Genomic DNA, 24,108 nt, shown 5'->3' with positions numbered 1-24,108 from the left:
ATGGTCTGTATTAGTGTTGGGGGACAGGTCAGGGGTCTATGGTCTGTATTAGTGTTGGGGGACAGGTCAGGGGTCTATGGTCTGTATTAGTGTTGGGGGACCGGTCAGGGGTCTATGGTCTGTATTAGTGTTGGGGGACAGGTCAGGGGTCTATGGTCTGTATTAGTGTTGGGGGACCGGTCAGGGGTCTGTATTAGTGTTGGGGGACAGGTCAGGGGTCTATGGTCTGTATTAGTGTTGGGGGACAGGTCAGGGGTCTATGGTCTGTATTAGTGTTGGGGGACAGGTCAGGGGTCTATGGTCTGTATTAGTGTTGGGGGACCGGTCAGGGGTCTATGGTCTGTATTAGTGTTGGGGGACCGGTCAGGGGTCTATGGTCTGTATTAGTGTTGGGGGACAGGTCAGGGGTCTATGGTCTGTATTAGTGTTGGGGGACAGGTCAGGGGTCTATGGTCTGTATTAGTGTTGGGGGACCGGTCAGGGGTCTGTATTAGTGTTGGGGGACAGGTCAGGGGTCTATGGTCTGTATTAGTGTTGGGGGACAGGTCAGGGGTCTATGGTCTGTATTAGTGTTGGGGGACAGGTCAGGGGTCTATGGTCTGTATTAGTGTTGGGGGACAGGTCAGGGGTCTATGGTCTGTATTAGTGTTGGGGGACAGGTCAGGGGTCTATGGTCTGTATTAGTGTTGGGGGACCGGTCAGGGGTCTATGGTCTGTATTAGTGTTGGGGGACAGGTCAGGGGTCTATGGTCTGTATTAGTGTTGGGGGACAGGTCAGGGGTCTATGGTCTGTATTAGTGTTGGGGGACCGGTCAGGGGTCTGTATTAGTGTTGGGGGACAGGTCAGGGGTCTATGGTCTGTATTAGTGTTGGGGGACAGGTCAGGGGTCTATGGTCTGTATTAGTGTTGGGGGACAGGTCAGGGGTCTATGGTCTGTATTAGTGTTGGGGGACAGGTCAGGGGTCTATGGTCTGTATTAGTGTTGGGGGACAGGTCAGGGGTCTATGGTCTGTATTAGTGTTGGGGGACCGGTCAGGGGTCTATGGTCTGTATTAGTGTTGGGGGACCGGTCAGGGGTCTATGGTCTGTATTAGTGTTGGGGGACAGGTCAGGGGTCTATGGTCTGTATTAGTGTTGGGGGACAGGTCAGGGGTCTATGGTCTGTATTAGTGTTGGGGGACCGGTCAGGGGTCTGTATTAGTGTTGGGGGACAGGTCAGGGGTCTATGGTCTGTATTAGTGTTGGGGGACAGGTAAGGGGTCTATGGTCTGTATTAGTGTTGGGGGACAGGTCAGGGGTCTATGGTCTGTATTAGTGTTGGGGGACAGGTCAGGGGTCTATGGTCTGTATTAGTGTTGGGGGACAGGTCAGGGGTCTATGGTCTGTATTAGTGTTGGGGGACCGGTCAGGGGTCTATGGTCTGTATTAGTGTTGGGGGACCGGTCAGGGGTCTATCGTCTGTATTAGTGTTGGGGGACAGGTCAGGGGTCAATGGTCTGTATTAGTGTTGGGGGACAGGTCAGGGGTCTATGGTCTGTATTAGTGTTGGCTAACAGGTCAGGGGTCTATGGTCTGTATTAGTGTTGGGGGACAGGTCAGGGGTCTATGATCTGTATTAGTGTTGGGGGACAGGTCAGGGGTCTATGGTCTGTATTAGTGTTGGGGGACAGGTCAGGGGTCAATGGTCTGTATTAGTGTTGGGGGACAGGTCAGGGGTCTATGGTCTGTATTAGTGTTGGCTAACAGGTCAGGGGTCTATGATCTGTATTAGTGTTGGGGGACAGGTCAGGGGTCTATGGTCTGTATTAGTGTTGGGGGACAGGTCAGGGGTCTATGGTCTGTATTAGTGTTGGGGGACCGGTCAGGGGTCTGTATTAGTGTTGGGGGACAGGTCAGGGGTCTATGGTCTGTATTAGTGTTGGGGGACCGGTCAGGGGTCTATGGTCTGTATTAGTGTTGGGGGACAGGTCAGGGGTCAATGGTCTGTATTAGTGTTGGGGGACAGGTCAGGGGTCTATGGTCTGTATTAGTGTTGGGGGACAGGTCAGGGGTCTATGGTCTGTATTAGTGTTGGGGAACAGGTCAGGGGTCTATGGTCTGTATTAGTGTTGGGGAACAGGTCAGGGGTCTATGGTCTGTATTAGTGTTGGGGGACAGGTCAGGGGTCTATGGTCTGTATTAGTGTTGGGGGACAGGTCAGGGGTCTATGGTCTGTATTAGTGTTGGGGGACCGGTCAGGGGTCTATGGTCTGTATTAGTGTTGGGGGACAGGTCAGGGGTCAATGGTCTGTATTAGTGTTGGGGGACAGGTCAGGGGTCTATGGTCTGTATTAGTGTTGGGGGACAGGTCAGGGGTCTATGGTCTGTATTAGTGTTGGGGGACAGGTCAGGGGTCTATGGTCTGTATTAGTGTTGGGGGACAGGTCAGGGGTCTATGGTCTGTATTAGTGTTGGGGGACCGGTCAGGGGTCTATGGTCTGTATTAGTGTTGGGGAACAGGTCAGGGGTCTAAGGTCTGTATTAGTGTTGGGGGACAGGTCAGGGGTCTATGGTCTGAATTAGTGTTGGGGGACAGGTCAGGGGTCTATGGTCTGAATTAGTGTTGGGGCCGGGGGACAGGTCAGGGGTCTATGGTCTGTATTAGTGTTGGGGGACAGGTCAGGGGTCTATGGTCTGTATTAGTGTTGGGGGATCGGTCAGGGGTCTGTATTAGTGTTGGGGGACAGGTCAGGGGTCTATGGTCTGAATTAGTGTTGGGGGACAGGTCAGGGGTCTATGGTCTGTATTAGTGTTGGGGGACAGGTCAGGGGTCTATGGTCTGTATTAGTGTTGAGGGACAGGTCAGGGGTCTATGGTCTGTATTAGTGTTGGGGGACCGGTCAGGGGTCTGTATTAGTGTTGGGGGACAGGTCAGGGGTCTATGGTCTGTATTAGTGTTGGGGGACAGGTCAGGGGTCTATGGTCTGTATTAGTGTTGGGGGACCGGTCAGGGGTCTGTATTAGTGTTGGGGGACCGGTCAGGGGTCTGTATTAGTGTTGGGGGACAGGTCAGGGGTCTATGGTGTGTATTAGTGTTGGGGGACCGGTCAGGGGTCTATGGTCTGTATTAGTGTTGGGGGACAGGTCAGGGGTCTATGGTCTGTATTAGTGTTGGGGAACCGGTCAGGGGTCTGTATTAGTGTTGGGGGACAGGTCAGGGGTCTATGGTCTGTATTAGTGTTGGGGGACCGGTCAGGGGTCTATGGTCTGTATTAGTGTTGGGGGACAGGTCAGGGGTCTATGGTCTGTATTAGTGTTGGGGGACAGGTCAGGGGTCTATGGTCTGTATTAGTGTTAGAGGACAGGTCAGGGGTCTATGGTCTGCATTAGTGTTGGGGGACAGGTCAGGGGTCTATATTAGTGTTTGATACTCTCCATTTTATGGTTATGTTTTATACCATTTTATAAGTTTTGTCGATTTAATAAAGATTTGTGATTTTCTACCTACGGCTCACGTCCCTACGTTTGTATGGGATTTGGGGGTCTGTATTAGTTTAGGCCATTCTATGTGCTGAGTACCTTCTTTGTTTTCAGTTCCAGGTCCATTTCCGTATAGTCAGTGATGACATACTATGGCGTTTCCGGCAGCTTTACGTCTTTCGTTATACAGAGTGGCTCTCGTAGCTGGCATCTGTTCACACTTGTCTTTTCCGTTTTGAAGTGCAGTCAGTTTTTTGATATTTGTAGTACACGTCCCCTGACTGAGCACTACTACTCCCATCAGCTCAAGATGGGCTTAAATAGAGCTTGATCCTTCCTGACCTTATAGTTGGAGGCTTTTAGCCCAGCAGAGGCGTCATGTTCGGGTCCCAACAGGGGGGCTGCCTCTCATCACTGGTTTAGGGCTCAAAAGAATTGGCCAATTTATGCTCTGACTACCTTTATATTTATCTCATTTTCTACAGCAGTAATGCAGATCCAACTTCATATACTCTGGACGTATCACAGCGTTTCACGGCGCGGCTGTAGCTTGTTAGTTAAATTAGTTTGGAGGTCTGGGATTACCGTAGTTCTGCACTAGTTTTTTTTTTGGGGGGTCGGTCTGGTTCGTTGTCTGTGTTAGTGTTGGAAGTCTGGTCTGCAGTCTGTTTTAGTTTCTTGATTGGGGGGCTGGTATCTGTTCAGTTGGGGGTCTGGAATCAGGTCTGAATTAATGTGTGGAATGTCTGGGGTCTGTATCAGTATTGGGGGATCTGCATAAGTGCTAGAGCGGTCCGGTTTTGGGGTCTGGCTTGGGGTCTATTAGTTTGGGGAGTCTGATCTGGGGTCTGTAATAGTTTGGGTGTCTCATCTGAGGTCCGCTTCAGTTCTGGGGGGGTCTGTATCAGTGTTGGAGGTCTGGTCTGGGGTCCGTATCAGTGTTGGGGGCCTGGTCTGGGGTCTGTATTAGTTTAGGGGTCTGGTCTGGGGTCTGTATTAGCTTGGGGGTGTCATCTGGGTTTTGCTGCAATGCTGGGGGGTCTGTATCAGTGTTGAGGGGTCTGTATGAGTTTGTGGGTCCAGTCTGGGGTGTGTATGAGTTTGGGGGTCTCGTATGGGTTTCGCTTCAGTGGTGGGGGGTCTGTATCATTGTTGGGGGTCTGATCTGGGGTCTGTAATAGTTTGGGGGTCTCGTCTGAGGTCTGATTCAGTTCAGGGGGTCTGTATCAGTGTTGGAGGTCTGGGGTCTATATTAGCTTGGGGGTCTCGTCTGGGTTTCGCTTCATTGCTGGGGGTCTGTATCAATGTTGAGGCGTCTGTATGAGTTTGGGGGTCCAGTCTGGGGTCTGTATGAGTTTGGGGGTCCGGTCTCCTCCTGGTGTAATGCTGCATAAAAAGAGGGAGATGTTAATTCCTGGAGCTGCCGGATTATCCGGGCTGTCAGACTCTCCTCTCCTCGGCTCTGCTGTTCTTGTGATCTCACTCACCGTGGCCGCCATGTTAGCTTCTCTTGTTGCTAGGAGACACCTGAGGGGCGGGGCTCCATGATGCGCCGGAAGTACGTCATACGCACGTCCGGCAGTCGCGGCTGCTAAACGCAGTGAGGGCGGAAGTTTACTGTTGATAAAATTAAGATGGCGACTGAGGCTGCAGCAGCGGAAGAGAGAGAGCGGGTGAGAACGGGGGCGAGGTGGGGCCCAGAGGACTATAAGGCCCAGCAGGTCTATAAGGCCCAGCAGGTCCTAAGCTGAGGCCAGACGTTCCACAGACAGATGTGTGACGTCTCTGTAGTAGGTGGCGGCATTCTCTGGAAGGCCTGCTGAGACTTGTAGCTCTTCAGTGAGGTCTCTGGGGATATGCTGAGACTTGTAGCTCTTCAGTGAGGTCTCTGGGGATATGCTGAGACTTGTAGCTCTTCAGTGAGGTCTCTGGGGATATGCTGAGACTTGTAGTTCATCAGTGAGGTCTCTGGGGATATGCTGAGACTTGTAGTTCATCAGTGAGGTCTCTGGGGATATGCTGAGACTTGTAGCTCTTCAGTGAGGTCTCTGGGGATATGCTGAGACTTGTAGTTCATCAGTGAGGTCTCTGGGGATATGCTGAGACTTGTAGCTCTTCAGTGAGGTCTCTGGGGATATGCTGAGACTTGTAGCTCTTCAGTGAGGTCTCTGGGGATATGCTGAGACTTGTAGCTCTTCAGTGAGGTCTCTGGGGATATGCTGAGACTTGTAGCTCTTCAGTGAGGTCTCTGGGGATATGCTGAGACTTGTAGCTCTTCAGTGAGGTCTCTGGGGATATGCTGAGACTTGTAGTTCATCAGTGAGGTCTCTGGGGATATGCTGAGACTTGTAGCTCTTCAGTGAGGTCTCTGGGGATATGCTGAGACTTGTAGCTCTTCAGTGAGGTCTCTGGGGATATGCTGAGACTTGTAGCTCTTCAGTGAGGTCTCTGGGGATATGCTGAGACTTGTAGCTCTTCAGTGAGGTCTCTGGGGATATGCTGAGACTTATAGCTCTTCAGTGAGGTCTCTGGGGATATGCTGAGACTTGTAGTTCATCAGTGAGGTCTCTGGGGATATGCTGAGACTTGTAGCTCTTCAGTGAGGTCTCTGGGGATATGCTGAGACTTGTAGCTCTTCAGTGAGGTCTCTGGGGATATGCTGAGACTTGTAGCTCTTCAGTGAGGTCTCCGGGGATATGCTGAGACTTGTAGCTCTTCAGTGAGGTCTCTGGGGATATGCTGAGACTTGTAGCTCTTCAGTGAGGTCTCTGGGGATATGCTGAGACTTGTAGCTCTTCAGTGAGGTCTCTGGGGATATGCTGAGACTTGTAGCTCTTCAGTGAGGTCTCCGGGGATATGCTGAGACTTGTAGCTCTTCAGTGAGGTCTCTGGGGATATGCTGAGACTTGTAGCTCTTCAGTGAGGTCTCTGGGGATATGCTGAGACTTGTAGCTCTTCAGTGAGGTCTCTGGGGATATGCTGAGACTTGTAGCTCTTCAGTGAGGTCTCCGGGGATATGCTGAGACTTGTAGCTCTTCAGTGAGGTCTCTGGGGATATGCTGAGACTTGTAGCTCTTCAGTGAGGTCTCTGGGGATATGCTGAGACTTGTAGCTCTTCAGTGAGGTCTCTGGGGATATGCTGAGACTTGTAGCTCTTCAGTGAGGTCTCTGGGGATATGCTGAGACTTGTAGCTCTTCAGTGAGGTCTCTGGGGATATGCTGAGACTTGTAGCTCTTCAGTGAGGTCTCTGGGGATATGCTGAGACTTGTAGCTCTTCAGTGAGGTCTCTGGGGATATGCTGAGACTTGTAGCTCTTCAGTGAGGTCTCTGGGGATATGCTGAGACTTGTAGCTCTTCAGTGAGGTCTCTGGGGATATGCTGAGACTTGTAGCTCTTCAGTGAGGTCTCCGGGGATATGCTGAGACTTGTAGCTCTTCAGTGAGGTCTCTGGGGATATGCTGAGACTTGTAGCTCTTCAGTGAGGTCTCTGGGGATATGCTGAGACTTGTAGCTCTTCAGTGAGGTCTCTGGGGATATGCTGAGACTTGTAGCTCTTCAGTGAGGTCTCTGGGGATATGCTGAGACTTGTAGCTCTTCAGTGAGGTCTCTGGGGATATGCTGAGACTTGTAGCTCTTCAGTGAGGTCTCTGGGGATATGCTGAGACTTGTAGCTCTTCAGTGTGGTTTTAGTTATTCTGGAACTTGTAGCTCCTACGTGTGAGGTCTGTTCAACTGTGCTGAGACTTGTAGTTCATCGGTGCAGTTCTGCGAGGGTTTGCAATTCATTATCTCTGTTGGGCTGTGCTGGGTCTTGTAGTTCTGTAGATCACAGGGGTCTCTTGGTTTGGGCCTGGGGGGTTCACACTTTATTTTGCATCTCCCCTGTCAGCCCCTCTACCAGTGTGTACCGGCTGATAACAGGGGGCAGTGTTCCTCTCCTGCTGTTCATGGTGTAATCCGTTATTAATAATTTGCGCTTTAATTCGCAGTCTTCTTCAGAGGACGAGGAGCCAACGACATCAGCGGAAGATCCGGCCGCACAGAAGCGGGAGGAACGTCTGAGAAAGTTCCGGGAACTGCACCTGAAAAGGGTGAGAGGTCGTGTGTGATAATGAGGTCAGAGCCCAGGCGGGATGGGGACGGTCCATCTCTGAGGCCGGAGCCCGGGCAGGACGGGGACGGTCCATCTCTGAGGCCGGAGCCCGGGCCGGACGGGGACGGTCCATCTCTGAGGCCGGAGCCCGGGCCGGACGGGGACGGTCCATCTCTGAGGCCGGAGCCCGGGCCGGACGGGGACGGTCCATCTCTGAGGCCGGAGCCCGGGCCGGACGGGGACGGTCCATCTCTGAGGCCGGAGCCTGGGCCGGACGGGGACGGTCCATCTCTGAGGCCGGAGCCCGGGCCGGACGGGGACGGTCCATCTCTGAGGCCGGAGCCCGGGCCGGACGGGGACGGTCCATCTCTGAGGCCGGAGCCCGGGCCGGACGGGGACGGTCCATCTCTGAGGCCGGAGCCCGGGCCGGACGGGGACGGTCCATCTCTGAGGCCGGAGCCCGGGCCGGACGGGGACGGTCCATCTCTGAGGCCGGAGCCCGGGCCGGACGGGGACGGTCCATCTCTGAGGCCGGAGCCCGGGCCGGACGGGGACGGTCCATCTCTGAGGCCGGAGCCCGGGCCGGACGGGGACGGTCCATCTCTGAGGCCGGAGCCCGGGCCGGACGGGGACGGTCCATCTCTGAGGCCGGAGCCCAGTCTGGTTGCTAGGGAACAAGTCTGTCCCACATCACTCAAGTCTTCCTTACTGGATAGAATGAACACTGAGTTGATGACAGAAACTTTATAATTTGTCTGTCTTATTAGTTTGTTACAATATATCAGTGCAGATAAAATGTGTCATCCCGAATACCAAAGAGTTGTCTCGCCTGGATGTCAGACCCTAAGCTGTGATAAGTGTGAGGACTCAGCAGGCCTCTGGATGTGGAACAGAATGTTTTTTTATTTTTGACTGCAAGCAGAGATTTTGAAACTAGAGTATATTAAAAAGTTGCAGACTTCAGCCCTGCTGTCTGTGCAAGGACGATGAGCTGAGTGCTCCTTATAGGACACGTGGACTAAGGCTGCCTTCAGGCGAACACCCTGTTAACCCTTCCTGACTAGTCCAATTTTCATTTGTGTGATCGATTTTTTTTTTTTTTTTTTTTTTTTTTTTTTTTTTTTTTGCCTAGAGTCTGTACTTCTATATTTTTCACTAGGACTTGTGTTTTTGTTGGTTTTTTTTTTTGAGTATGGTTGAAGTCGCCAAAGAATGTTAGTTTTGATGTTTCCTTTGTTTACACTGTTTACTTGCAGGTTAAATCATTTTATATTTTCGTAGATCAAACTTTTCTGGATGCGGCGATACCAAATGTTTGTGCTGCATGGTACTAATGGTTGCTGCGGTGATCTTCAGCAGGACCTCAGCTGCTATGGTGAACAGTCAGCACCTACCGATCATGTTGCTTAGGGTATTGCAACAAACCATATCTCGGATTGCACCACACTATTATAAGCTGCTATGAGAGATTGATTTTGGCATTTAAGTAGTTAAACAGCAGGAATCAGATCTAGCTCCAATCCCTAACCATAACACAGCCACCATCCATCCATCTTGCAGAAGGTGGATGTTGGGAAGGGGTTAAACCTGCTGACCCTAACACACCTAGGAAACGATCCAGAAACTGTAACCCGTCCTAACGCTGCGATCTGTCAGTCTTTCCTATGCATAAGTGGTGAAAATTTCAAGCCTTTGCTCATTTTACAGAATGAAGCGCGGAAACTGAACCACCAGGAGGTGGTGGAGGAGGACAAGAGGCAGAAGTTACCCAGCAACTGGGAGGCGCGGAAAGCTCGGCTGGAGTGGGAGCTGAAGGACGAGGAAAGAAAGAAGGTAAATCTGAATCCGTTCACAGAGCAGACCGGGACATCCTGGACCTGATGCGAGAACAAGAAGGCCCAGAAAAATCATGTCCTCACCTCTGACTCTCTGCTATAACCTAGGAATGTGCAGCTAACGGGGTGGATTACGAGAGGGCGAAGCTGCTGGAGATCAGTGCAGACGATGCAGACAGATGGGAAAGGAAGAAGAGGAAGAGGAACCCGGATATGGGATTCTCGGGTGAGTAGCATCATGCTGGGGCACTGCTTGATAATGGTTTCATTAGTCTGAGATGGGATTACAGGGATTAGAGTATTTGATTGGCTGATACATTGTGACTCCCCTATGGTCTGTGATCTGCTGCCTAATGTAAAGGGGTCTTCTTCGGTCCTTCATAACCTTTTGTCCTTCACAGATTATGCAGCTGCACAACTGCGCCAGTACCAGAGACTGACACGACAGATCAAACCAGACATGGAGGAGTACGAGAGAGAGCGGGACAAACAGTAAGTGTGGCTTTACACCAGCAGAATAGTGAGTGCCGCTCTGGAGTATAATACAGGATGTAACTCAGGATCAGTAATGTATGTACACAGTGACTCCACCAGCAGAATAGTGAGTGCAGCTCTGGAGTATAATACAGGATGTAACTCAGGATCAGTAATGTATGTACACAGTGACTGCATCAGCAGAATAGTGAGTGCCGCTCTGGAGTATAATACAGGATGTAACTCAGGATCAGTAATGTAAGGTATGTACACAGTGACTGCACCAGCAGAATAGTGAGTGCAGCTCTGGGGTATAATACAGGAGGTAACTCAGGATCAGTAATGTAATGTATGTACATAGTGACTGCACCAGCAGAATAGTGAGTGCAGCTCTGGGGTATAATACAGGATGTAACTCAGGATCAGTAATGTATGTACGCAGTGACTGCACCAGCAGAATAGTGAGTGCCGCTCTGGAGTATAATACAGGATGTAACTCAGGATCAGTAATGTATGTACACAGTGACTCCACCAGCAGAATAGTGAGTGCAGCTCTGGAGTATAATACAGGATGTAACTCCGGATCAGTAATGTATGTACACAGTGACTGCATCAGCAGAATAGTGAGTGCCGCTCTGGAGTATAATACAGGATGTAACTCAGGATCAGTAATGTAAGGTATGTACATAGTGACTGCACCAGCAGAATAGTGAGTGCAGCTCTGGGGTATAATACAGGATGTAACTCAGGATCAGTAATGTATGTACGCAGTGACTGCACCAGCAGAATAGTGAGTGCTGCTCTGGAGTATAATACAGGATGTAACTCAGGATCAGTAATGTTATGTATGTACATAGTGACTGCACCAGCAGAGTAGTGAGTGCAGCTCTGGGGTATAATACAGGAGGTAACTCAGGATCAGTAATGTATGTACATAGTGACTGCACCAGCAGAGTAGTGAGTGCAGCTCTGGGGTATAATACAGGAGGTAACTCAGGATCAGTAATGTATGTACACAGTGACCCCACCAACAGAATAGTGAGTGCAGCTCTTGAGTGTAACGCAGGATACCTTTTGTAATTATTATACACAATGTAATATGTTATGTATTTTGCTCTCATTTATTCCAGCGGTGACCTCTTCTACCCCACTTCAAACAGTCTGTATCATGGAACTCACGTCCCGTCCAAGGATGGTGTCGACCGAATGGTCACCGATCTTGAGAAACAGTAAGCTCTTATCTTTGTCTTAGAATTTGCTCTCTTGAAGATTATGCTGACACCGAGGAGCTTCAACTGTCCTCTCCGCCGTCTGTGATTGTAGAACACCACACTGATCAGCAAAGCATGAGCGAATCCCAGTGAGTGCACCCTGTGGCCATGTGGTGTCTCTGATTGTATTGATTGTAGTTAGGACATCACATAAATCACCATTACTATAAGAAACCTGCATACAATTAATATCCCCATCATTTCTACAGATAATGTGAATTCATTAGTTTCTTACATCCTGTAGTCACCACTAGGGGGAGCTCCCTGCATGCTGATTTATACACATCCCATTTACCTGACTGATCACCATGTCTTAGGATCCCTTGCTTCCATGTCCCCTTTCCACACTTTCTGTGACTTTCCAGCTCATTTTTTTTCTTCATGGGACAAAGCCACTAAACATAGGCACGAAAAGCAACATTTGCCGCATCTGTAACCCCTTGATGACCAGCATTGTCACAGTATGATGCAAGTAGGAGTCTGCAGTGTGCTGTCATTGTGCTGTAATCGCACAGGTACTGTGACTGTGCAATTATGACCGTGGCAGTAACACTTAGCAATGCTCCTGTTTGAATCACAGAGATTCCCGAGATTTTCTTTGATTTTTTTTTATTTTTTTTATTTTTTTTTTTTTTTTTTAACACCCCCCCCCCCCCCCCTCTTCAGATTAAAACGGATCACAGCCTATATGAGTAAAGTAAAGGAGGTATCTCCTTATGCTGTGGGTTGATTTATACCCATAGGAAGAAAGCACAGGGTACAATGAACAATCAAACAGCTGTATATTCTAAAGGGATTCGTTCACTGGTCAATTCTTTGGCTTTGTGCACACGTGTTTTTTTTTTTTGTTTTTTTTTTTTTTTGTTTTTTATCACGTGGATTTGTCACAAAGTCTGAAGGGATTCCTGATGCCAGAAATGTGAATGAGAATCTTGAAGTCTCGTGCACACGTTGCTTATTTGTGACTTGCAGATTCAAATCTGCATTTTTTTCACCTTTTGATTTCAAAGAAGTCCGTCAAAAAACGCTACAAAAATGTATGTCTAAAAATGATTGTGGATTTACTGCATTTTTAGACAACAATGCATGGAACAGAGATGTATATACAGTGGGTACGGAAAGTATTCAGACCCCTTTAACCCCTTAATGTCCAATGACGGACACAGTCCGTCATCAGACATCTCCCCTGCTTCGATGAGGGCTCCGGCGCTGAGCCCGCATCAAAGCCGGGACATGTCAGCTGTTATGAACAGCTGACATGTGCCCGCAATAGGCGCGAGCGGAATCGCCGTCCGCCCGCGCCTATTAACTAGTTAAATCCCGCTGTCAAAGCTGACAGCGGGCATTTAAATAGCATTTCCGGTCGCCGGGCCAGATCGGGGGTCACGTGATCGGGGGTCAGCGTCATGTTGCCTGGACAACCAGAGGTCTCTGAGACCTCTATGGTTGTTCCAGGCATATGGCTTTCAGCGCCACCCGGTGGTCGGCGCTGAAAGCATAGCAGTAAATCTGCTACATATGGGCGATCTGCTCCTCGCCCATATGTAGCAGAGCCGATTGGGTTGCGCATGCTTCTAGCCTCCTATGGAGGCTATTGAAGCATGCCAAAAGTTTAAAAATAAAAAAAAATTAAAAAAAACCTAAAAGTTCAAATCACCCTCCTTTCACCCCAATCAAAATAAAACAGTAAAAAAAAAATCCCACATACACATATTAGGTATTGCCGAGTTCAGAATCGCCCGATCAATAAAAAAAAAGCATTAACCCGATCGTTAAACGGCGTAGCGATAAAAAAATTCAAAACGCCAGAATTACGTTTTTTTTGGTCGCCAAGACATTGCATTAAAATGCAATAACCGGCGATCAAAAGAATGTATCTGCACAAAAGTGGTATAGTTAAATACGTCAGCCCGGCACGGAAAAAATAAGCCCTCACCCGACCCCAGATCATGAAAAATGGAGATGCTACGTGTCTCAGAAAATTGCGCAAATTTTTTTTTTTTTTTTTTTTTTTTTTACAAACTTTGGAATTTTTTTCACCACTTGGATAAAAGAGGACATAGACATGTTTGGTGTCTATGAACTCGTAATGACCTGGAGAATCATAGTGGCAGATCAGATTTAGCATCTAGTGAACCTAGCAAAAAAAGCCAAGCAAAAAACAAGTGTGGGATTGCACTTTTTTTTGCAATTTCACCGCACTTGGAATTTTTTTCCCCTTTTTGAGTACACGACAAGGTAAAACCAATGGTGTCATTTAAAAGTACAACTCGTCCTGCAAAAAATAAGCCCTCACATGGCCATATAGACGGAAAAATAAAAAAGTTATGGCTCTGGAAAGAAGGGGAGGGAAAAATGAAAATGCAAAACCAAAAAATACCCCTGGTCGTTAAGGGGTTAAATTTTTCACTTTGTTTCATTGCATCCATTTGGCAAATTCAGAAAAGTACATTTTTTTTTTTCTCATTAATGTACACTCTGCACCCCATCTTGACTGAAAAAAAAAAAACAGAAATGTAGAAATTTTTGCTAGTTTATTAAAAAAGAAAAACAAAAATATCACATGGTCATAAGTATTCAGACCCTTGCTCAGACATCCTCCATGAGATGGTTCTACTCCTTCGTTGGAGTCTAGCTGTGTTTAATTAAACTGATAGGACTTGATTTGTAAAGGCGCACACCTGTCTATATAAGACCTCACAGCTCACAGTGCATGTCAGACCAAATGAGAATCATGAGGTCAAAGGAACCGGCCAAGGAGCTCAGAGACAGAATTGTGGCAAGGCACAGATCTGGCCAAGGTTACAAAAGAATTTCTGCAGTACTTGGGGTTCCTAAGAGCACAGTGGCCTCCATAATCCTTAAATGGAAGTTTGGGACCACCAGAAGTCTTCCTGGACCTGGCCGTCCAGCCAAACTGAGCCATCGTGGGAGAAAAGCCTTGATGAGAGAGGTAAAGAAGAACCCCAAGATCACTGTGGTTGAGCTCCACAGATGCAGGAGGGAGGTGGGAGAAAGTTCCACAAAGGCAACTATCACTGCAGCCCTCCACCAGTGGTGCCTTTACGCCAGAGTGACCTGACGGAAGCCTCTCCTCAGTACTAGACACATGAAAGCCCGCATAGAGTTTACTAAAAACACATGAAGAACTCCCAGACTATGAGAAATAAGATTCTCTGGTCTGATGAGACGAAGAGAGAACCTTTTGGTGATAATTCTAAGCGGTATGTGTGGAGAAAACCAGGCACTGCTCATCACCTGCCCAATACAATCCCAACAGTGAAACATGGTGGAGGCAGCATCATGCTATAGGGGTGTTTTTCAGCGGCAGGGACAGGACAACTGGTTGCAAATAAAGGAAACATGAATCTGGCCAAGTACAGAGATATCCTGGATGAAAACCTCTTCCAGAGTGCTCTGGACCTCAGACTTGGCCGAAGGTTCACCTTCCAAAAAGACAATGACCCTGAGCACACAGCTAAAATAACAAAGGAGTGGCTTCAGAACAATTCTGTGACCATTCTTGACTGGCCCAGCCAGAGCCCTGACCTAAACCCAATGGAGCATCTCTGGAGAGACCTCAAAATGGCTGCCCACCAACGTTCACCATCCAACCTGATGGAACTGGAGAGGATCTGCAAGGAAGAATGGCAGAGGATCCGCAAATCCAGGGGTGAGAAACTTGTATCATTCCCAAGACGACTCATGGCTGTACTAGCTCAAAAGGTGTCTACTCAATACTGAGCAAAGGGGCTGAATACTTATGACCATGTGAGACTTCAGTTTTTCATTTTTAATAAATTTGCAAAAATTTCTACATTTGTTTTTTTTTCTGTCAAGATGGGGTGCAGAGTGTACAGTAATGAGAAAAAAAATGACCTTTTTTGAGAAATTACCAAATGGCTGCAATGAAACAAAGAGTGAAAAATTTAAAGGGGTCTGAATACTTTCCGAACCCACTGTATAATAGATAAACATATAATTGTCCAACCCCCGACATAGTGCACCCTGTGGATCTTTTTATGATTAAATAAATGAAAAATAAATAACGTGGGCCCCCTCCCTATTTTTGATAACCAGCAAATGTAAAGCAGACAGCTGCGTGCTTATATCATCAGGCTGGGAAGGTCCGTGGATATTGGGCCCGTCTTAGCCTAAACATACCAGACCACAGCTGCCCCAGAAGAGGCACATCACACTAGATGCTGCAATTTTGGTGCTGTGTCCAGCTCTTTCCTGATGTCTTGATAATGGGGCTTGGTGTTGATGTCAGCTGTGAATTGTCCAAAAACACAGCTGACATCCAGCCCTGATGCTAGTAATAGAGCTACACCCCCATTTATAACCCAAGTAAGTAAACAGAAGGGAAAAAAAAGCACAAACAAAAAAAAAAAAAAATACTCTCCCTGGATCACCAATTTATTAAAAAAAAAAAAAAGTTAGTCCACCGAATCAGACGTAGTCCTGACCACAGAGTGAGCAGGAACATAGGAAGAGCAGTGATGTTACTGACAACATTGGATGAAGTACGTGGGAACTTTTTTTTTGTATATATTCTTTATTTAGAAAATTTCAATAATACAACAGGAAAGGGAAAAAAGGGTAACTATTTTCCAGAAATAGTAAAAGAAAGCTTGAGAGGAGAAAAAAAACAATCGTAATAAACCACAACGATAACACTACAAGGCTGCGGATTTGCGAAACCAAAAGGGTTGTAAGAAGAGTTTAAAAAACTAGGGGCAGTGGTGGGGAGCGACACAGGAAGGAAAGGGGAGGATAAGGAGTCCGAAAATCCTGCTATAATATAGAGGTTAACTAAGCGATTTGGGAGATCAAGCTCAAATCAAAGCATGAACATTACAGAACAAGCTATATGTAAAGGAAAAAAAATAACAATAACAAAAGAAATTTGGAAGGAGACAGAAACTAAGGATTATTGGTTGTGCTTATTTGCTGATCCTCTGAGGTGGGGAACTTTTTTTTTTTTTTTTTTAAGTTCCAATACGCACAAAGGAAATAAACGTGTTTATATCAAAATTGTGACTGCAGTAATTTTCTGTGAGAAATGCTTCATTTTCTGGAACAATTTCAAGGGTGCCAACGCTTTCTATCTCTATAGCATTCAATGCTGTCAAAAGCATCGAAATCCTGGCATAAACATGCATTTTACCTGCTAACAGATGCAGAAATGCATCCAAATACTCATCGTGTGCCTTCAAGGGTTTAATGATTTCCTAAATACTGACCCCTTTTGAAAACTTTTTTTTTTTTTTAACATTAATGATTGCAGTTAGGTTTAATAAATAATGTATAATTTTTAAATTTTTTTTTTTTTTTTTTTTTTTTTTCCTTTCTCTTCGTGTTGCAGGATCGCAAAACGTGAGAAATACAGCCGTCGGCGCGCATACAACGACGATGCCGATATTGATTACATCAACGAGAGGAACGCCAAATTCAACAAGAAGGCGGAGAGGTTTTATGGGAAGTACACGGCTGAGATCAAACAGAACCTGGAGCGGGGCACCGCCGTGTAGATGCTGGGCACTGTCCTGTGGGTGCAGCTGTCCTGTGTTCCCCCATAAGACACTTGGGGATTTCTATCTTGTGTTTTGTGTATTTTCTATACTCATCTGCTTGCTTTGTATATACAGAAATGACTATAATAAATATATTGCTGAGAAACCAGGACTAGAAAGTAAATGACTGTGCCACATATTGTGGACGAGTGTCGCCATATAGACACAGCGTGACAGTCAGTGAGCACGCCATATGAAGGCTTGTACCAGTTTGAATGTCATAAGTCCACAGTCAAAACAGATTGTTTACAAGTGGAGGGCATTCAGCACTATTACTACCTTCAACAGCAACCGTCAATTGACATGGGTCACTCCAAGAGCAAGGCATGCAATACTCCGCAAGGTCACAAAGGAACCCAAGGTATCCTCTAAACAACTAAAGGCCTTTCTCCCCACCATCGGTAAGCTTCTGAACAAATATGGAGTGCATGGCAGGATTTGTAAGGAGGTCACCTGTCCAAAAAGATAATTGCTGCCCCTCTAGTTTGGCTAAACCATAAATGTTTCCTACTAAATGTCAAACGCAGTGACGGTGGTAAGTGTTTGGGACAAGACGGCAGCCATCATTGACAAATTCAGAAGGAAAATATCTAGACATCCTTCCATGAGTAGAATCTCGGAAACTTTGCTCCTGTAGCAAATTGACCCAAAGCACAAGCCGTCCGAAACAAGAATTTTTTTGTGAAGAACGGACTAAAATTTCTCCATGTGATGTGCAGGAATAATCAGCATTTACTGGAAACTGTTAGGTGCAGTTATTGCTGAGCAAGGTGTCACCCAAGATACTGAAAACAATGGGGGTCACATACTTTTGCCACTGACAGATGATGAACGTGGCAATTAATATTAAAGATTCTTATTGAAAACAAATATCTGTGGATCGGACGCTGGTCCTTATAAGAAAACCTGGCCTCAATTAATAAAAGGCTATTACGGTATTTCCCATCTGCAGAACAAATAATTAAAAACGGCAAATATTTTATTTTTTCGGTGACTTTAGTCTTTGTCCTATGGTGAAGTGATGCCTGTTTATTGTTATTAGCTCGGCCGTGTATGCTGTAAATAGAACATAAGCTAAAGCCAGGAAATATAGGCCTTGTGTAATAATCACAGGAAATAGGCCATATCTTGGGAGGGCTGGCTCTTCCTAGCAAGAGTGAGAGCAATCCAGAAAAAAAGGGCAGCCAGAGAGAAGTTCCACATTGGATTCTAATTCATCTTCTACGCTCCTGATTTTTAATCCTTTGCACAACTGTAATTATTTTTTACAGGACTCCTTTCTGGTTGAGTCCATAGTTACTGCATTGAGGGTCTTTATTCTATTCTCTTATCTTTTGGTGTATGTGAGGAACAGCCCACCGCTCTGCCACCAATATGTGAGGAACGGCGGACCGCTATCGCCAACTTGTGACGAACAGCGGACCCTGTGCTACCAATAGGTCATGATCCCACCACCGGCATCGGTAGGTCAGCGGACGGAGGGACGTGACGCACTGCCGGCAAACGGCTATCACAGGCACAGTGGGGCTTATCTTAGTTATCCCACCACCGGCACCACGTGACAAAAATGCAGCAAGCTAATCTTGCTCTAACAATTTACCGCAGGGGGGTATTTTGGTTGCCCCACCACTGCTAACAACCTTCCAAGAACTGCGGGAATTTATGTATATCCCACTTTCTCAGTTCCAATTTGGAACTTGCAGCTCTCGGGCGCCCCCCTTACCCTCAGGTCAGTCAGGGAACTGCACCTAGGATAATGAGTCGCCGGACGGGCTGCTTGTTGTGCACGGGCAACTAGACAACGGCAGTAAGGGAATTATCAATGCTGTGGCCTCAACCACTCATTCAGCAATATAAGACCCTTCTGTACTGCCAGCTAGCCTCGCCAGCCACGCACAACACGCTACCACCAGCCACGCTTTACTTAATCAAAGAGTTAATTAAGAGGGTCCGCAGCAAACCCCAAATTAGTAGCGATTGTCTAAAAAAAGGCGCATAGTTCGTTTCTTAGAGCATGGAGTAAAACTGATAATTTTACGATTTATTCCACAAAGTCGGGCAGTGATTACAAATACAAAAGTTGTAATAAATTGAGACATTAAATGTGTACAAATATAAAACAAAGTGGATGAAAGAACAGAAAGTAACACATGTGTGTAGTTGGTATTAGACAGACCATGTGGCTGGGGGAGGGGCGCTTAACCAAACGTCCCCACTCATCGGCACGTCTCTCTGGCAGGAGGACTCCAGCTGAACTGACTGGAATTTGGTAAGGAATACCTATAGCCTAGGGTCTGTGACCTCACAAAATGGGTGGTCTGGAGAGGTCCAACCTCCCTCTCTCCAAGTTAGGATTTGGCTACAAAACTTAGAATAACTATATCTAAACGAGAAAAGCCCGTAACAACACACATATGGCATCATTGTTTATGATTTACCGAATAGAATCCGAAGACACCAAGCATGCCATACTTGGGACACTCCGTTTGGGAGCAATCCATATCTCAGTTTCTGGAGGGATTAGGATTATGAAAATTAGAGATTGGTAAGCTGCTTTTGTTGCCTACGCAGTGATATGGTGGTTATATCTCTGAGTTGTATGTTTTTTGCAATATGACTGGCATCCAGCCTCGGCCAGAACAAAGAGATCTTTTCCCCCTAGCTGTGCTTCGATAGGAAATGCCCGGTATCAGGTTTCAGATGCCGGCAGAAAGCACACACACAGTCAGTTGCTAAGGGGGGCAAAAGGAGGGGGCTGTAAGGGAGGGGGGGAAGTGCTGACAGTGGACAATGTCCTCAGTAGTGTGAAATGGGAGATTTCTAGAAGGTTCTAGAAACATCATACTTTATAGACATTTTATATTACAGTGTAACTGGCGCACACCCAATAATTAAAGGAAGGCAAGCGGACGATGGGTTCCAATGAGTAGTTGATTTAGACTTTTATATGAATTGTTGGGTTTGGATATTAGAATAGATATTACCTGTTTAGCGCATACGTTTATGAATAAAAGAAAGGTTATACAGACAAGTCAGAACAGAACCAGAATATAACTGCCCCCTATGTACAGTAAGATATCTACTATAATACTGCCCCTATGTACAAGAACATAGCTACTATAATACTGCCCCTATGTACAAGAATATAACTACTATAATACTGCTCCTATATACAAGAATATAACTATTATAATACTGCCCCTATGTAGAAGAATATAACTACTATAATACTGCCCCTATGTAGAAGAATATAACTACTATAATACTGCCCCTATGTACAGGAATATAACTACTATAATACTGCCCCTATGTAGAAGAATATAACTACTATAATACTGCCCCTATGTAAAAGAATATACTATAATACTGCCACTATGTAGAAGAATATAACTACTATAATACTGCCCCTATGTAAAAGAATACAGTATATCTACTATAATACTGCCCCTATGTACAAGAATATAACTACTATAATACTGCCCCCTATGTACAAGAATATAACTACTATAATAATTCTCTGTACAGGAATATAACTTCTATAATACTGCCACTATGTACAAGAATATAACTACTATAATACTGCCCCCAGTATTATACAGTTGTGGCCAAAAGTATTGACACCCCTGCAGTTTTGTCAGATAATACTAAGTTTCTTCCTGAAAATGATTGCAAACACAAATTCTTTGTTGTTATTATTATCTTCATTTAATTTGTCTTAAATTAAAAAACACAAGAAGAATTGTCCTAAAGCCAAATTGGATATAATTCCACACCAAATATAAAAAAGAGGGTGGACAAAAGTATTGGCACTGTTCAAAAAATCATGTGATGCTTCTCTAATTCGTGTAATTAACAGCACCTGTAACTTACCTGTGGCATCTAACAGGTGTTGGCAATAACTAAATCACACTTGCAGCCAGTTGACCTGGATTAAAGTTGACTCAACCTCTGTCCTGTGTCCTTGTGTGTACCACATTGAGCATGGAGAAAAGAAAGAAGACCAAAGAACTGTCTGAGGACTTGAGAAACCAAATTGTGAGGAACCATGAGCAATCTCAAGGCTACAAGTCCATCTCTAAAGACCTGAATGTTCCTGTGTCTACCGTGCGCATTGTCATCAAGAAGTTTGAAGCCCATGGCACTGTGGCTAACCTCCCTAGATGTGGACGGAAAAGAAAAATTGACAAGAGATTTCAACGCAAGACGTTTTGGAAGAATGTTCTCTGGTCAGATGAGACAAAAGTAGAGCTTTTTGGGCAAAGGCATCAACATAGAGTTTACAGGAGAAAAAAAGAGGCATTCAAAGAAAAGAACACGGTCCCTACAGTCAAACATGGCGGAGGTTCCCTGATGTTTTGGGGTTGCTTTGCTGCCTCTGGCACTGGACTGCTTGACCGTGTGCATGGCATATGAAGTCAGAAGACTACCAACAAATTTTGCAGCATAATACTGCCCCTATGTACAAGAATATAACTATTATAATACTGCTCCTATGTACAAGAATATAGCTACTATAATACTGCCCCCTATGTACAAGAATATAACTACTATAATACTGCTCCTATGTACAAGAATATAACTACTATAATACTGCTCCTATATACAAGAATATAACTACTATAATACTGCCCCTATGTACAGGAATATAACTACTATAATACTGCCCCTATGTACAAGAATATAACTACTATAATACTGCTCCTATGTACAAGAATATAACTACTATAATACTGCTCCTATGTACAAGAATATAACTACTATAATACTGCTCCTATATACAAGAATATAACTACTATAATACTGCCCCTATGTACAGGAATATAACTACTATAATACTGCTCCTATGTACAAGAATATAGCTACTATAATACTGCTCCCTATGTTCAAGAATATAACTACTATAATACTGCTCCTATGTACAAGAATATAACTACTATAATACTGCCCCGATGTACAAGAATATAACTACTATAATACTGCTCTTTATAGAGAAGATACAGCTGATAGAACAATAATACAAGCTTTGTGATAATTATTTTTCCGTTCCATGCAGTTTTTTCCATAGTTTTTCCTGTCTCGGGGAGGAGGTAAGGTATTATAGGTATTAAATACATTTTCAGTTTCTTCCAGTCTTCTTTGACCTACGGTATTATCATTCTTGTTTTATTGTCCGTATGCTCGGTCCCACCCAGGTCTCCGGGCCCCTCCTGTCATGTATCCGGCATCCCGCATTCTCCTAGTTTTGTTACTTGCCATATTCAGGGCTTTGTTTCCTGCGGAGCTGTCACATGAGGACAGAGCCAATAATCCGATCCTCAAGGTTTACAAATTGGTAATTCCCAGTATCATGTTCTCGGCTCCTCTATTGTGTCTGTAGCGATATCTCTCGGGATGGCAGGTTCCCACTGACAGTCCTATACGGTGTTCTGTCACACGGGCCCTCAGGTCGTTATTCCCTCGCAGGGTTAAATGTATACATGACATGTCATACGACCCGAGCGATCAGGCAACAATTGCGCTTCCGATTGACAGTTTGTCCCGTAATTTGATTTCTCTTTATTGGACAATGACTCAACAGGTTGTGTCAGGAGAACGTCCTCGTGCTGCAGCTGGAGTATATCTAATCTCCCTGAATAATGATGAAAAAAGTCATATATGATTATAAATTAATAGTGATATAATAATGTGACAGCAATAAAAAAAACAGTATAAAATACAATAGAAAATAGTAGTATAGTGAAGGTACCCCATTGTGTGTTTTTTAATGAGAAATCTTTGTATAGGTGTGACTATAGCACATCCATCTCCCCTACTGTTTGCCTGTTTTCTATTGACACCTAGGCTAATAAACTAACCTCTAATTTTTAAATTTCAACCTTGTACTGTGAAATATGTGCATCTAGTAGCATTTTAATATATATTCTAAGTGAGGTTAGTTTTTTAATCCATTTAGGGGATTATTTTTAGCGCAAATATAAATATATATTTTAGTGTTATCTTTTCATTGGACAAACAGGGTGGTATTGTCTGAATATTTGCTGCTCTAAATATCCTGAAAATCTAATGCGTAGCGCCCTCGGTTATTTATAATTTTTGAGATCTCACATCCAGCCTATATTACTGGGAAAGACACACAGACCTCACATCCAGCCTATATTACTGGGAAAGACACACAGACCTCACATCCAGCCTATATTACTGGGAGAGACACAGATCTCACATCCAGCCTATATTACTGGGAGAGACACACAGACCTCACATCCAGCCTATATTTACTAGGAGACACATACAGACCTCACATCCAGCCTATATTACTGGGAGAGACATAGACCTCACATCCAACCTATATTTACTAGGAGACACATACAGACCTCACATCCAGCCTATATTACTGGGAGAGACATAGACCTCACATCCAGCCTATATTACTGGGAGAGACACACAGACCTCACATCCAGCCTATATTTACTAGGAGACACATACAGACCTCACATCCAGCCTATATTACTGGGAGAGACATAGACCTCACATCCAACCTATATTTACTAGGAGACACATACAGACCTCACATCCAGCCTATATTACTGGAAGAGACACAGACCTCACATCCAGCCTATATTGCTGAGAGAGACACAGACCTCACATCCAGCCTATATTACTGGGAGAGACACACAGACCTCACATCCAGCCTATATTACTGGGAGAGACACACAGATGTCATATCCAGCCTATATTTACAAGGAGACACACACAGACCTCATATCCAGCCTATATTACTGGGAGAGACATAGACCTCACATCCAACCTATATTTACTAGGAGAGACAGACCTCACATCCAGCCTATATTACTGGAAGAGACACAGACCTCACATCCAGCCCATATTGCTGAGAGAGACACAAACTTCACATCCAGCCTATATTACTGGGAGAGACACACAGACCTCACATCCAGCCTATATTACTGGGAGAGACATAGACCTCACATCCAACCTATATTTACTAGGAGACACAGACCTCACATCCAGCCTATATTACTGGAAGAGACACAGACCTCACATCCAGCCTATATTGCTGAGAGATACACAGACTTCACATCCAGCCTATATTACTGGGAGAGACACACAGACCTCACATCCAGCCTATATTACTGATGTCATATCCAGCCTATATTTACTAGGAGACACACACAGACCTCACATCAAGTCTATATTACTGGAAGAGACAGACCTCCCATCCAGCCTATATTACTGGGAGAGACACAGACCTCACATCCAGCCTATATTACTGGGAGAGACATAGACCTCACATCCAACCTATATTACTGGGAGAGACACACAGACCTCACATCCAGCCTATACAGTCATATGTAAAAGTTTGGGCACCCCTATTAATGTTAA

At 45.5% G+C, this 24,108-nt stretch overlaps 2 protein-coding genes across 4 annotated transcripts in view; one reads left to right on the top strand and one right to left on the bottom strand.

The window, feature by feature from the left end:
* Nucleotides 1-5,030, bottom strand: part of LRRC72 (leucine rich repeat containing 72) — a 39,164-nt gene extending 34,134 nt beyond the window's left edge. The window contains exon 1 of one of the 2 annotated variants that reach the window (XM_073582150.1): nt 4,948-5,030. In XM_073582150.1, coding sequence (XP_073438251.1) covers nt 4,948-4,959 — 12 coding nt within the window. In that variant the 5' untranslated portion in view covers nt 4,960-5,030. Of the gene's footprint in view, nt 1-3,559; nt 4,874-4,947 lie in introns of those variants that run through there. The other variant, XM_073582148.1, reaches the window with a different exon arrangement.
* Nucleotides 4,979-16,816, top strand: SYF2 (SYF2 pre-mRNA splicing factor). Of its 2 annotated transcripts, none has more exons than XM_073582151.1 (7): nt 4,979-5,133; nt 7,451-7,552; nt 9,262-9,387; nt 9,498-9,615; nt 9,791-9,881; nt 10,994-11,092; nt 16,503-16,816. In XM_073582151.1, exons 1-7 carry the CDS (start codon nt 5,095-5,097, stop codon nt 16,666-16,668), a joined length of 741 nt encoding a protein of 246 aa, XP_073438252.1. In that variant the 5' UTR covers nt 4,979-5,094; the 3' UTR covers nt 16,669-16,816. The 2 variants fall into 2 exon arrangements, with proteins under 2 accessions (XP_073438252.1, XP_073438253.1); XM_073582152.1 differs by lacking the exon at nt 4,979-5,133 and adding an exon at nt 5,218-5,250.
* Nucleotides 16,817-24,108: the final 7,292 nt, after the last annotated feature.

The sequence above is a fragment of the Dendrobates tinctorius genome, unplaced genomic scaffold (genome assembly GCF_039654945.1).
Source record: "Dendrobates tinctorius isolate UK_male_01 unplaced genomic scaffold, ASM3965494v1 ptg000070l, whole genome shotgun sequence".
NCBI classification, from domain to species: domain Eukaryota; kingdom Metazoa; phylum Chordata; class Amphibia; order Anura; family Dendrobatidae; genus Dendrobates; species Dendrobates tinctorius.
This window is presented reverse-complemented; position numbering and strand designations above follow the sequence as displayed.